At 38.5% G+C, this 14162-nt stretch overlaps 1 protein-coding gene across 9 annotated transcripts in view; it reads left to right on the top strand.

Annotated features, from left to right (window-relative positions):
• TJP1 (tight junction protein 1) overlaps window positions 1-14162 on the top strand; it is a 253410-nt gene that overhangs the window by 199700 nt on the left and 39548 nt on the right. For all 9 annotated transcript variants that reach the window (XR_010933055.1, XM_067699273.1, XM_067699305.1 and 6 more), the window contains 3 exons: window positions 3555-3658; window positions 4240-4408; window positions 4713-4860. Coding sequence is in view for 8 of the 9 variants with exons in the window: in XM_067699273.1 (XP_067555374.1) it covers window positions 3555-3658; window positions 4240-4408; window positions 4713-4860 (421 nt within the window). In the remaining variant the exon portion in view is untranslated. The remainder of the gene's footprint in view (window positions 1-3554; window positions 3659-4239; window positions 4409-4712; window positions 4861-14162) is intronic.

Raw genomic sequence — 14162 nt, 5'->3', positions numbered from 1 at the left:
TCTCTCTCTGGTATCTGCTCCTAGAACTGGTCATACTAAATCCGGTAGAAATTTCTAGTCTTTATCTTACTTGCCTTTTCAGTACCATTTCACATAGTTAACCACTCCCTGTTTTTTTTGAATTTTATTTATTTTTTTATACAGCAGGTTCTTATTAGTTATCTGTTTTATACATATTAGTGTATATATGTCAATCCCAGTCTCCCCGTTCATCCCATCCCACCCCCACCCCCACCACCCCCAGTTTCCCCCCTTGGTGTCCATACGTTTGTTCTCTACATCTGTGTCTCTATTTCTGCCCTGCAAACCGGTTCATCTATACTATTTTTCTAGGTTTCACATATATATGTTAATATACCATATTTGTTTTTCTCTTTCTGACTTACTTCACTCTGTATGACAGTCTCTAGATCCATCCATGTCTCTACAAATGACTCAGTTTCATTTCTTTTTATGGCTAAGTAATATTCCATTGTATATATGTACCACATCTTTATCCATTCATCTGTTGATGGGCATTTAGGTTGTTTCCATGACCTGGCTATTGTAAATAGTGCTGCAGTGAACATTGGGGTGCATGTGTCTTTTTGAATTATGGTTTTCTCTGGGTATATGCCCAGTAGTGGGATTGCTGGGTCATACTGTAATTCTATTTTAGTTTTTTAAGGAACGTCCCTACTGTTCTCCATAGTGGCTGTATCAATTTACATTCCCACCAACAGTTCAAGAGGGTTCCCTTTTCTCCACACCCTCTCCAGCATTTGTTGTTTGTAGATTTTCTGATGATGCCCGTTCTAACTGGTGTGAGGTGATACCTCATTGTAGTTTTGATTTGCATTTCTCTAATAATTAACCACTCCCTGTTTTTTGAAATAATGTTTTCTCTTGGCTCCTGTAATGCTGTGGGTTTCAGGGGTTCCTCCCTCTTTCTTTTCTGTATCCTTGGCAATCTCTTTGTCCTCATTCTACCTTTCAGTGTTCTGTGGATTTCTGTTCTAGAATCTCTTTTCTACTTCATATAACATCTTTAGGAAATCTCATGTCTCTCAGTGTCGTGGGCTGCTCATGATGGCACAGCTCCTTCCCTAGGTCCAGTGTGTGTACCCTGGTGCCCCAGCTGACTCATAGGCATGTACACTTAGGTGTTCGTCTGCATCCCTCAGATACAGCACATCTCCCTCGTGGAATGTTTCTTATGAAATATCCCATTGCATATATTCCTGTCTACCCGGTCTCTCAAGCCAGCCGGGGGCAGCATGGTATAGTTTTCCGTGACATCTTTTTTCCCCTGCTTTCCTATGCCCGGTTAACACCTTCTAACTTCCTAAACACCACACTTGACTGTCCTACTCCTCCTTTCTCCACCACCACCACCCTCATCCAAGCTACCAGCATCTTTTTTTTTCTTCCATCTTTATTGAGGTGTAATTGACATTGTATATTAATATGTAAAGTTGTTATGTATTTAAGGTGTGTACAGTGTGATGGTTTGAGGTATGTATACACTAGGAAACGATCACCACAATCAAGTTAATCAACACATCGTTACTTTTTCCTTTTTTGTGTTGTGGGGCACGGCGGGTGAGGAGCATGACACCACTGTCTATTAAGTGACTCACCCAGCCTCATGATGCAGTCTCTGGATCTCCCTGGTCCATTCTGTGGACTGCTCCACATGGTTACAGGGTCCTCTGGGCTGCTTCTCTGTCTGACTCTTGCCCTACACTTATGACTTCATCAAACCTGTCTTGTCTTTCCTTCATACCTTCTGGTGCACTTGTTTTTAACCATTCTGTCTTGACCAGTGTGCACACGCACGCACACACCCACACCCACGCGCATGCGCACACACACACACACACACACACACACACACCCCACCACCCCCACCCAATCTCATTTCTCAGGTTTATATTCTTTTTTTTTTTTAAAACCCACATTTGTTTATTTATTTATTTTTGCTGTGTTGGGTCTTCGTTTCTGTGCGAGGGCTTTCTCTAGTTGTGGCAAGCAGGGGCCACTCTTCATCGCGGTGCGCGGGCCTCTCATTATCACAGCCTCTCTTGTTGCGGAGCATAGGCTCCAGACGCGCAGGCTCAGTAGTTGTGGCTCACGTGCCTAGTTGCTCCGCGGCATGTGGGATCTTCCCAGACCAGGTCTCGAACCTGTGTCCCCTGCATTGGCAGGTGGATTCTCAACCACTGCGCCACCAGGGAAGTCCATTTCTCAGGTTTAGTGTTAGTATTTCTTAGGTAGAGTTTCAGCTTTAGCATTTGCTTCTCAGGGAGGCCTTCTCTGACCCCCACTAGGCACAGAATCATGTATTGCTCCATCCGAACTCTTCATCACACAGGTAATTGTGGTAACGTCTTTTTCCCTACTGACTAGGGAAGCTGCCAGAGTGCAGGGACTGTCTCAATTGCTGGTTTTTATCTCTAGTGCCTACCACCTAGTTAATATTTACTAAGGAAATACTTAGAATAAACGAATACATTAATATACAAGGAATATTTTAGAGTCATCTCTGTAGTTTGGTCATCTATAATTTTTAAGTCTTAAATAAGGACAGTCTTTTAATCAATACTTTCTTTCTGTGAGATATAGTCACCATTTCTAAAGCACACATAGTTGACTGCCTAGATCCCCTAGAAGGTCATTTTCTTTTTTTTAACCCTGATTCTATTCCTACTTGTGAACACTCTTTGTATATTTGCCTTAAGTTGAACTGTAACTGATGTAACTTTTAAAAGCTTGAGTAGCAGGTCTGCTAACTTATCCCATCTTAAAAACAGTTTTGTTTCCCTTCTGGTTTTTGTTTTGTTTTTCTTTCCCAGTAAGACTCAGTCCTACTCTTTATCCTAACGCAACCGGGGCAGTCCTGTTCTATTGACATTATACTGTTAGTTGTAGTCATTGTACAGCTTTGCGGGCCCCCTGGACAGTTTTCTGGACTCTCCTGGTAACTTCTTTAACTCTGACCACTCCTTCACCCACAGGTGCAATTAATGTTGCCACGCTCCTGGGCACTTTGGGCACTTTGTCGGTTGTTGGAAGGACTGGCATCTTTAACTCCTCCCCACATCTGCTTGGCTTGTTTGAAGCCCTCGTTTGAGTGGTGCACACTGATGCTCTGTGTATGTCTCTCAGAGAGGTGTTAAAGTCATCAACAAAATCGTAAAGGATTCCAGAGTTTTCCTTTTCAGAATTTTATTCTTTAAACCTTCTGAGAAGCTAGTGCATCAGCATGACACCATCAGAGAGAAATGGTTATCTCTTCGGATTTTTCTCTCTTTCAGTACAGTGAGAGCACGATGTGTCAATCTTTTGTTTGAACCAGGCACTTTCCCTTTGCTTTCACACTGACAGTGAAAACTTTCTGATGATTAGAGGAAATGTCTTCTTTGCAGGGAGGCCAAGAATAATTTCTTATTACTGATTGTACTTAAAAACTCTATGCGGTGATTATTAGTTTCATACTTTTAAACTCTATTTAAGAGTCTTGGGATTTTACTCTTGGGATTTTACACTAAAGACATTTAAATATATTATTTCAGAATATGGTCTTCGATTGGCCAGCCATATATTTGTAAAGGAAATTTCACAAGATAGTTTGGCAGCAAGAGATGGCAATATTCAAGAAGGCGATGTTGTATTGAAGGTATAGTCATATTCTTACATTTTGATGAACTGCAGTAGAAAACAAGTTCTAGTGTGACCACATAGCTCCTGTTCATGCTTGAAGCGATTTTGCCAAAAAGAATTAAAAATCAGTATTTGGGGACTAGATAGTTTGCCACTGGCTATTATTACATGTCAACACTGACGCTTTTCTTTGGGCATAGAGTCATCCTAGAGAATTAATAGCGCCAAATGTGTATTTTTCACTAATAGGAGTTACTTTTATAGATAGATTTGTTTGTTGTTCCACATTAAGTGGTTTTGATAACTCCTCCGGATATTATTGATGTGTTTTGTTAGTTTGCCCATGAGTAATAGAAAGTGATGGGGAGGAGGTAGAAGATGCTAATTTGGGCTTTTCTGGCAGAGCAGCAGTGTAGTACAGATTTTATTATTTCAGTAAGGAGGAGTACTTTGATAGTTTAGGAAGAGTGTAAAGGGAATATTTTGGTTCTCAGAGCAAGCCCAGGAGTAGTCTAGATATTCCTGTTCATGTCAGACTAAGTTAACGTTTGTATTTTTGTCATTTACCTTCAACCTATAGTTTCTTTTCTGTTGCAGATAAATGGTACCGTGACGGAAAATATGTCATTGACAGATGCAAAGACATTGATAGAGAGGTCTAAAGGCAAGTTAAAGATGGTAGTTCAGAGAGATGAGCGGGCTACCCTGCTGAATGTCCCTGATCTTTCTGACAGTATCCACTCTGCTAATGCCTCTGAGAGAGATGGTGAGTGTGGCTCTGTTTGCAGAGACCCTTTAAGTGACCTGTTTCTTAAAGTGGGAAGATTTGACATTTTAGAATGAAATGATAATTTTCTATAAGCCAGACACCTTCAAAATACAAGAATTCAAAAAAAATTTTTTCTGTTGACAGCTCACCAATATCGAATAGTAGCTGATTAAGTTAATGCTTAAATCAACCATTTTATATGAAGTTATATTTAGTAACTTATTTCCATTATTATTGGAGTACCTTATATTTTACTGTAGTCATTTCATGGGAAAATAAACAGCACTCTTTTGTTTAACAGACATTTCAGAAATTCAGTCACTGGCATCAGATCATTCTGGTCGATCACACGACCGGCCTCCCCGTCACAGCCGATCACGATCTCCTGACCAGCGGTCAGAGCCTTCTGACCATTCTAGACAGTCTCCACAGCAGCCCAGCAATGGCAGGTAATCATGCTCTGTTGTTTAAAATAAAACAGGTGTGTGTGCTTGGTACATGTTTCTGGTTTTGCTTAGAAATAAAATTAGAAGATAGGTTGTCTTTGGATTACTTAAATTAGGTTCGTGTTTCTTTATCAATTTAGGTATTTCTTATCTAGAATAACAGAGGTCAAACTGTTTCATAAAAGGCCAAAGAGTAAGTATTTTAGGCATGTGAGCCAAGTCTTGTCACTACTCAGCTCTGTCTTTGTGGCACAAAACTAACTGTAGACAGTATGTAAATAAATGGGCATGGCTGTTTTCCAATAAAACTTTATTTTTAAAAAGTTGGCTCTCAGCTGCAATTTGCTGACCCACTGCATTAGAAGATGCTAGCAAGCTTTAGGACAAGTTAACTGTATACAGTAGAAGTCCTTTAGTGGAGAGATTAACCTGGACTTTATTTTCTGCTTTAAAGTACACTGTCTGGTATTTATGCCAAAGGGTCTGCTATGCTAGTAGTATATGACTTACCTGAGTTTATAGTCTCTGGGGTCACATATACATTTGAGAATATGAGGAAAATTATGACTCTTCTTTCCAGAAAAATGCACATGTACACATACGTGTAGCACTTTACATAAGAATTCTGGACATTCCCCAGGGCTCTGTAGGCCACCTAGGGGTGGACCTAGGGTTTAACAGCAATCCATATGGAGATCTTCTGTAGACACTTGAAATTTCAGGTCCAGAGCTGACCAGTTTAAGATTCAAGGTGGTGATTTGGGACTTACTGCATGAGGGTGTTAGCTGAAGCCATAGAAGTCACTAAAAGTGCCAAGAAAAACAATATAGATAGAACGCCCAGAGGTGGACCACAGGGAGTGTTCCCTGAGGAGGCAAGGGAGAAGTCCCTCCCTGGGAGAGAGCTGTCCTCAAGATTGTCAGAAATCATACAGATAACAGTTGTTATGCACCCCTGAGTTTAGATATTTGTGAGGCTGATTCTCTCTGAATTTCAGATTTTAGACATATAAATTGTATTAACCCTGATCTTTGTAATTAATGTTATAATTTTTTTAAGGAATATTATAGTATGTCACATGCAAAATGGACTTATAGTCGATTATTAGTTTTAACTGCTGCAGGTTAACATATTAATTCTAAAAATCTCCCTGACACAGTACAGACCTTATCTGGAAAAGGACAGCTGCTGCAACATGTACACAGTGACAGAGCTAACATCCCTGATGAGTCACAGGGAGTGGCTGTAATTGTAACACAGTTCTCTCACCTAGAAGCTAGGCTGGCATCAAGCAATTTGGACATGATTTTCCTTTAAAAAGAAAGAAAGAAATGCTCATCAAAACTTTGGCCATTTGTATTTATTGTAATCAAATTCTAAACCTTAGAAAGTTCTTTCTGATACTTACTTTTTTCCATTTAGAGTTCCTAAACACTTGACATCTGTAACTTTAAAAGTTGAAGAGGATTTAAAAATTTTTTTAACTATCTTCATATTATATTGGGTTGTTTTACTCTCTTGGGAACCTCAAGTATTCTTTATGGGTAACACCAGTTATATGAGATCTTTTAAAAATACAGAATCCTGGGCCTGCTTCTCAGTTCATCTGAGGTGGAGGCAGGGAATACTTTTTTAAAGTTCCTGATAGCATTCTCTTCTATACATTACCAGATTTGGGAACTTCTGGTTAGAACATGTAGCATATACTAAGGAAAAGATAGTACTTTGAGTACAGAAGACAAAAAGTCTTCAGATTCTTTTCCAAATGTTTGTACTGAGAATATAATTCCTGAAAATTAAGTGGCCTGTCAAAAGACAGGATGTAAAGTAGTACCAGTTGCTTAAAGGTTTCATTTTCATTTCCCCCCTAAAGTTAATATTAAAATCCAGATAACTGTGGGAGTTTTAAAATAGAGGGTGCCTTGCCTTTTGAGAAACAACTTAGATATAGTAAGAGAGTAAAATCCTAGTATTAAAAAACACATGGGACATTTTCTTTTTGTTATTTAATTTTGTACAGATGTCTTTGTTTTACAAATATTCTTTAAATGCTCTTGTTTAAAAAGTGAAACAAAAAAGACTGGTGAGAAAAGTTTCAGTTTAGTGTGTAAAACACTAGCCCCACCTTTTTCTCTTCCTAGATTTCTGAGTATTTTCGTATGTTTGTAAGACTGCAGTTATCTGTTGAGAATAGTAACTTTCATTTTGTCAGAGGCAATAGAATATAGTGATTTCTTTGGGCTTTGAAGCAAGTTTTCCTGGGTTTAAGTCCCACCCTGCCATTGGTTACTTGCGCAACCTTGAAACCTCTCTGCACTTTAGTTTTCTCATTTGCTGTAAAAAAAAGGCATCATACATTACAAAGTTGTGAAAGTTAAATTAGTTATTAGAACACCTGGCGCAAATATTGGCTGCTCACATTAGTATGGTGATTAGTAGTAGTAGTAATAGTATCATCAGTTAGAGTTTCCAAAAGTGCTTTCACATCTGCTCATATTAAACCATTTCTAAGAAGATTTGCTCGTTTTGTAGGCAAGTCAGCTTAAGCTGAGTGGTTGTGATAAAGTCCAGGGTTATGTAGTTGACAAGAGATTAGAGCCAGGATTAAAGCTCTTGGCCTTTTGACTTAAGTGTTTGACCTTATGGGTGTAGAGAAAGAAAAAAGTGGAAGGTTACTTAAGGGAGCAGAAATCTATAAAGCATTCCATTGTGTTCCATTGTTGTCATGACCTACTTATGTTCCTCTGTGTGATGTTCTTTTCTTGGAGAACAAATGTTATATGGTCTGAGTTCTGAGAAAAACACATGAGCGTGTTTCTTCATAATAATTGGATGAGCAGTGTACCCTTACTGTTGTCTTGAACATGGGCTGGCAAACTACAGCCTGTGGGCCAAATCCAGACTGCTGCCTGGTTTTGCAAATAAAGTTTTACTGGAACTCATCCTAATTAAGTTGTGGCAGAGACTGCATGGCCCACAGAGCCATTTACAGAAAAAGTCTGCCAGTCCTTCCCTGGTCTAGGATGTTAAAATAGTTTTGTTTTTAAATTGAAAAATAATATATGTATAGAGAATTATTACAGTGATTTTGTTATAGCTTGATGCTGTTGCTAAGTTTGTTTTGTATATTTTATTCGGTGTTTTTTCACTGCCCACTCTGGGCCGAGACTCCCTCTCTAGGAGGGAGCTGGGCATACTGAGAGTCCTTGGCTGGTGGCACTGCCTCATGGCGATTGTCAGGGGCTGTCAATGAGAAGACTCTTTCACTGATTTCACTGCAGTCCCTGCATGACTAGAGAGTATTGGATTTGCAGAGTGTGTTCTAAGCCTCTGTTTGGTTATATTGTACTCTCCCTAGTATTTACAGTTAATTTAACAGATCCATTTTATGCGTTTTCTCCCTAGAGGAGCAACATATGTTTACGTTTTTGGTTCTGTTCTATAAACTATTTTAATAAAAGTGACTCTCATGCTACTGATTAATCATAAGCCGTCACATTGTTGAAAAAATTCTATTACAGTAAAAGCTCAGACCAGTTAGGATAAGGTTCAACTGTAGAAAATTTGCATTGTAAAGGTTTGTATTTCTTATACTCAGTCATTCCATAAACTGACAAGGTGCATCTGAGAATAAGCTGTTTAAGGTTTTTAGGGAGTTGTATATTTTAACAAACAGGAAAAAGTCTGATTTATATTTAGCATATCTATTTCATAAAAATGATTGCTTCTGAAGTACTTGAAAGCAGTCTAGAGATTAAAACTGTAGAAGTTTAAAATACTTGTTTCATTGTTTGTTTCTCTTGAGAGAAATGTCTCCACTGAATTCTGAAGTTAGTGGTGTCAGTATTGATACTGCTTATGGTGTAACAAATATATGATGATTAAATTTGTTCTTATGAATGCGAATTTCTAGCCTAAATCCGAGCATTGAGCCAAGTTAAATAATCAAGTTAAATAATGGGATCAAAAATCCTTTAACTATACAGTCCACCTATATCATCAGGGTTGAATGCAGGTTCATGCCTTTGTTCTCTCAGAGTGCCAGGTGAGTCCTCATAAACATGCATGTAGGGCATATGGTGTTTCTGCTTAAATACCTTAGAGAAGCCTTGGCTTTTAAATTAAAGATCTAGTTTTTTTATTTACACACCTTATATGTCACCTTCCATAGTTGTTTTCTTTGAGTTTAGAGAGCTGTAAATATTCTTTTGCCCTAGTATATATCGTTTCTGTTAGATATTGTGTAGTTCTGTTTGGAACATACATAGAACTTTGCCAATAGGCTAAAAATTATTGTGGAAACATCCATATACATAAGCTGAACATTTATTTTTACTGTTTCAAAATGTAGAGAAGTATAACCTTCTTCTGACTGGTGAATTTCAGGGTTTTTTCCCCTGATCCTTGGTTTTAGTCCTTTGTCTTAGATAGAAAAGATTTTATTACCTCCAATTTGAAAGATGCTTGATTCAAAACAAGATTTATATGTGATACTGTTGGTAATTAATTTGGTGCAGGTACTATTACATTTTCTTTTTCAGACATGCTGTGGAGTCCTGCATCCTTTTTTCCCTCCTGCTTTCACCTCAGAGATAGTCAGGTAGAGAGATTCAGTTTATTAAATCTTAGTGAATTTAATCAACAATTGATGCCTCCTTTTCTATGCCTCCTGTGCCGTGCACAGTTGATGGTGAGTGATCAGCAGTCAGCACGGTGAGTGTTCTTCAGTGAAGGTTGAAAGATTTTTTCCTTCACCAGTAATTTTGACATTACCCCGCTCATTTTTCCTTTATGAAGTTTTGTTTTGTTTTTTTCGGTACGTGGGCCTCTCACTGTTGTGGCCTCTCCCGTTGTGGAGTACAGGCTCCGGACGCGCAGGCTCAGCGGCCATGGCTCACGGGCCCAGCCGCTCCGCGGCATGTGGGATCCTCCCGGACTGGGGCACGAACCCGTGTCCCCTGCATCGGCAGGTGGACTCTCAACCACTGCACCACCAGGGAAACCCCTATGAAGTATTTTTTGATAATGCACATGTTGTCAGTGTATGATTATAAATTATGCCCTCAACAATCTAGGCAAGATCCCTTGTACCATAGAGCTTATATCCAAGTGAATAAAACTGATAAATGCGTTTGAAATATGAAACAGTAATTTGCATTAGTGGTAAAGAAAATCAGGGTGATGTGATAGTGCAGGAAGAGGGGGCAGTATTAGAGACACGCTTGGGCAGAAAGAAGGCTTCTCTACGGTCAACTTATCTTGGTATGAGTGAGTGAGAAGGAGCCAGCCAAAGGAAGATCATTCCAGAATAAGACAGAGATGGAGATACATTCAGCTTGTTGGAAGAACAGCAAGGTGACTGGTGTGGCTGGACCACAAGGGCAACATAGCCAGGGATTTGGAGTTCTTAAACGTTTTTTTTTTTTCCTGTTTTGGAAAATTGGTTAGGGAGAATGTGAAACTTCAAAGTTTATCACTTGAATTGTTACTAAATCTTTTTAAAATAAGATTCTTTGTCTAACCTTTGAAAGTGAGTATATTAAAGACCCATCCTGAACTTCTGTTATTCAGATAAGAGCCAACTGTTACTTTCAATCCTTGGGAATTTTCGGTTACAGGATTAAAACTCCAAACTGAGGTTTTGTTTTCATATGCTTTGTAAGGGGAAGGGCTGAGGGAGGACCATAGCTGATACATTTCTCTAGTTAATATAGACCAAGGTCTAGTAGTGTTGTGCTCAGTGATTGGTGATGGATTTTAACCCCTAAGAGGAGTTCATGGACCTAATGACAGCAAGGCAAGCTTAAATATTATACTTTATAGTCACTATTTTTAAAGTAAAAGTGTACATTTTATTTACTCCATCAGCTGAGAACTATTTTCTTGTACAATATAAAACATAAAATATTATAAAAACAGACTTCCACTCACGTGTAAAAGTAGTAAGTATATGAAAAATCTTATTTCTAGTTTAAATAACGTAGGACAATTCTTTATTGCCTTTGAGAGAATGTTAATAAAAAATGAAGAGTATGGTAACACTGGTCTCTTGTTATAAAATCAGCCAAACATACTGCACAGTCAAGGCTTGGTTTACTCTAAATATTAATCTAAGTATGTAATAATCATACCACCAGTGAAGCCCTGATGATGCTGTTGTCCCTTAAGTGAAAGAAGGGTCCTTCTTAGTCTTTCCCCAGTTGTTCCTTACTAAAAATTGATCATTTTTTCAATTACACTTGTTGAACAACAGATCTGTTTTCTAATTCAGATGGACTAGGTTAGTCATTATCATCATAAAGGAACATGCAAGATGAGAATCTCTGTACAAGCTGATAGGCTTCATATAAATATGTAGCTAGGTTATTGCCAGAAAGCCATTTGTCAACGTGAGCAACACAGACACTCATATTTTTTCAAAAACGTACACCACACATATATATATATTTGAAAATAGATTACAATGTATAAAGAACAAATTTAAATTGTGAGAACTTTGCTTGCAAATGTAGCCAAGTAGATATAAGGTAATTATTCCCCCTGCTTTCTCAGCATACTCCCTGGGCAGCTCTTCACTTCTCTGCCCAAGTACCAGCCCAGAATCTCCACATCTCTCTGCCTTTTTCATCCCTATAATCGTCTGTGTGCCATGCTGTAATTTTTGAATTGCTGTCGAGGAGGAACCGCAGTATGTAAATATCTGTTTCCATATGAAATTTAGAAGATTAGCAATGGCTGCAATATTCTGAGAAGTCAGACTTGAGTGTGCCTTAGTTTTTCTTTCTCATATGTATTAGGAGCCCTCCATGCCGAACTGTCCCTGCCAGTGGAGAAGAACTTTGGAGTCTGGCTAAGTTACTTTCTAAGTTTCTATCTTTATTGATAATTGGGGCTGAGATAGTCCAGTGGCCTTGAAAGGGTACCTAGTTGCTGTGTTCATCCTAAGCTGTGTAGATCTTGCCTACCTTTATGCAATAAATGAGTTTCTGAAAAGAAATTATAAATTGGCTTATGTAGGATGAGTCATTTATTATATAAGAGGAAATTAGCTTTATAAAAGGATTTTTTATTACAGTGAACATTCAGCCTCAGTTTATTTCCTGTATTAAGATTAGTTTTAAATAAGATGTAACCAGTCAGATGGGGAGGTGTTTGAGAACTAGAAATCAGAAATAAAACTCCTTGAAGAATTGGCAGTCTGACATATTTCATCAGCGTCTAAAAGACAGAAAGCACAGTTTCTTGTGAACAGAGCGAATTTAATACAAAGAGATTAAATATAACGAGAGTGGAGTGACAAGGGATTCGCCAGTAATAAACAAAGAGAACTGAAAAATATAAGAATCAGATGTAAGGAGCAGGTCCTTCCCCTGGTGCTGAGATGGATTTGCCAAAGGAAGAAGCTTCCCCACCTGTCCTCACAACACCTGAGGCCCACTGCATGGCAGAGAATTCACTGTGGTGTCACTGGATGAACTTGCAGGAAATCTGCCCTCCAAGGGGCTTGGGAAAGCCAATCTTGAGGAGGTGTCTTGTCAGAGACCGCGCACTGTAAAACCAACCTAGGAAGTGTCTGGGGAAAGCTGCTGGCCACTGAGTGCTTCTGGCCCCTGTGTCCTGCAGGGGCTGCCGAGGGGACGGAGGAGAGCCCCTTCCTCCTGCAGTGTCTCTCCAGGTCCCTCTCCTGACCTCGCTGCCTGCCCTCTGCCTGCACTAAGTGGTCCCAAACAGCTGTGACTTTACACCTGAAGTTTTGCACTTAATCTGTTACCCTTTGCTGATCTGGTTGAATGTGTGTTAATCTGCTACTGTACTTACAGAGTTGACTGGATACAATTTAAGGCTCTGTTTACAATGAGCCCATTTATGTGACTGTAAAAACTCTCTTTCTGAGACTTTGTCTTAACAGCTGTTCCGCAGAGCTTTTAACCAGCCCAAAGTCTCTAGATTAATGGATCATTACCGTTAGATTAATATGTACAAGTGAAAAATCTGAAAAACAAAACCTATTTGCTTACCCTCCAGGGGAAAAACAAAAACACCCTTCAGAGGGTCTCAAGGTCCCCTAGAATGCCTGGAGTTTCTTTCTAGGCTACTAGGAGCCAGAGTGTGGTAGATAAACATGAGTCCAACTCAGGACAAAGATGGTTTTTGTATAAAGCTGGCTTGACTCATAATAGCAAAAGTTGTTTTTTACTAAAGCTTAAATATTACATGGGAGCCATTAGGGTAGAACTATGTAAGGAAGGTTTGGGGAAAATATATTTTCCTTTTTTATGGCTTCACTTTCAATAACTGCCCCTGATTGTAGGCTGATTCTGTGTGTCTAAATTCTATTCTTTGTCTTATAATAGACTTAATGGTCATACATGCTCATAGTAGAACATTTTAAATGTTTGGAAAAGTTGATTATTTTGTTCTATACTGTTACTCTAGATCTTCATTGCCCAACACCATTGCCACTAGCCACATGTGGCTGTGGAGCCTTTGAAATGTGGCCAGTTTAAATAGAGACGTAAGTGTGAACGTACACACTGGAGTTTGATGACTGAGTACACAAAAAAGAATGTGTAAAATACCTCATTAATCATTTATATTGATTACTTAAATAATATTGTGGGTATACTGAGTTAAATAAAATGTATTAATTGATTTCACCTCATTTATTTAATATGGATTCTAGAAAATTTTAAATTACATAAATGACTTGCTTCACAATTCCATTAACAGCACGGCTCCAAATCTGCATGTATTGAATAATGCTTCCATCTTTTGGTAGATAATGGAAATACACTAAAAATGAACAATGATTTTTCCAAATATTAATTGTATGAAAAATTTAATAGAATGATGTGCGTTCCACCCATCTGCAATGTTAAGTCATAATAATTAAAGAAAGGTGGTATAGAGTATGAAAATTAGCCAACTCTACTAGCGGGAGTTCCGTGTGATGTACGGAGCAAGAGCCCTATTGCACGACAGTCCTGGTTATCACTGGGGAGGACGTTCAGATTAAAATATTATCATTGATTCTTAGTTATCATTAATGTCACTTGGTCACATTCTAAGTTTAGAATTTTTAAGTTACAAGAAACAAGAAAATCAATTGGAAACGTTTGTTTTTTGATCTTTTTTAAGCAAATAGTCTTTAAAGTCTGTTGCAGAGCAACAAAATCTGTAGAACTACTAAAATTATGTAGTTCTTTAATCTCATTCTCTTCAATGAGATTTGCATCTCATTGCATCTATAAAGATGCAATGAGAATGCATCATTTGCATTTTTCAGTGCAAAGAATGCAAGGAG

This window comes from Pseudorca crassidens, chromosome 1 (assembly GCF_039906515.1).
Source record: "Pseudorca crassidens isolate mPseCra1 chromosome 1, mPseCra1.hap1, whole genome shotgun sequence".
NCBI classification, from domain to species: Eukaryota; Metazoa; Chordata; class Mammalia; order Artiodactyla; family Delphinidae; genus Pseudorca; species Pseudorca crassidens.
The sequence above is the reverse complement of the archived record's forward strand: the minus strand, read 5'-3'. Positions and strand labels throughout refer to the sequence as shown.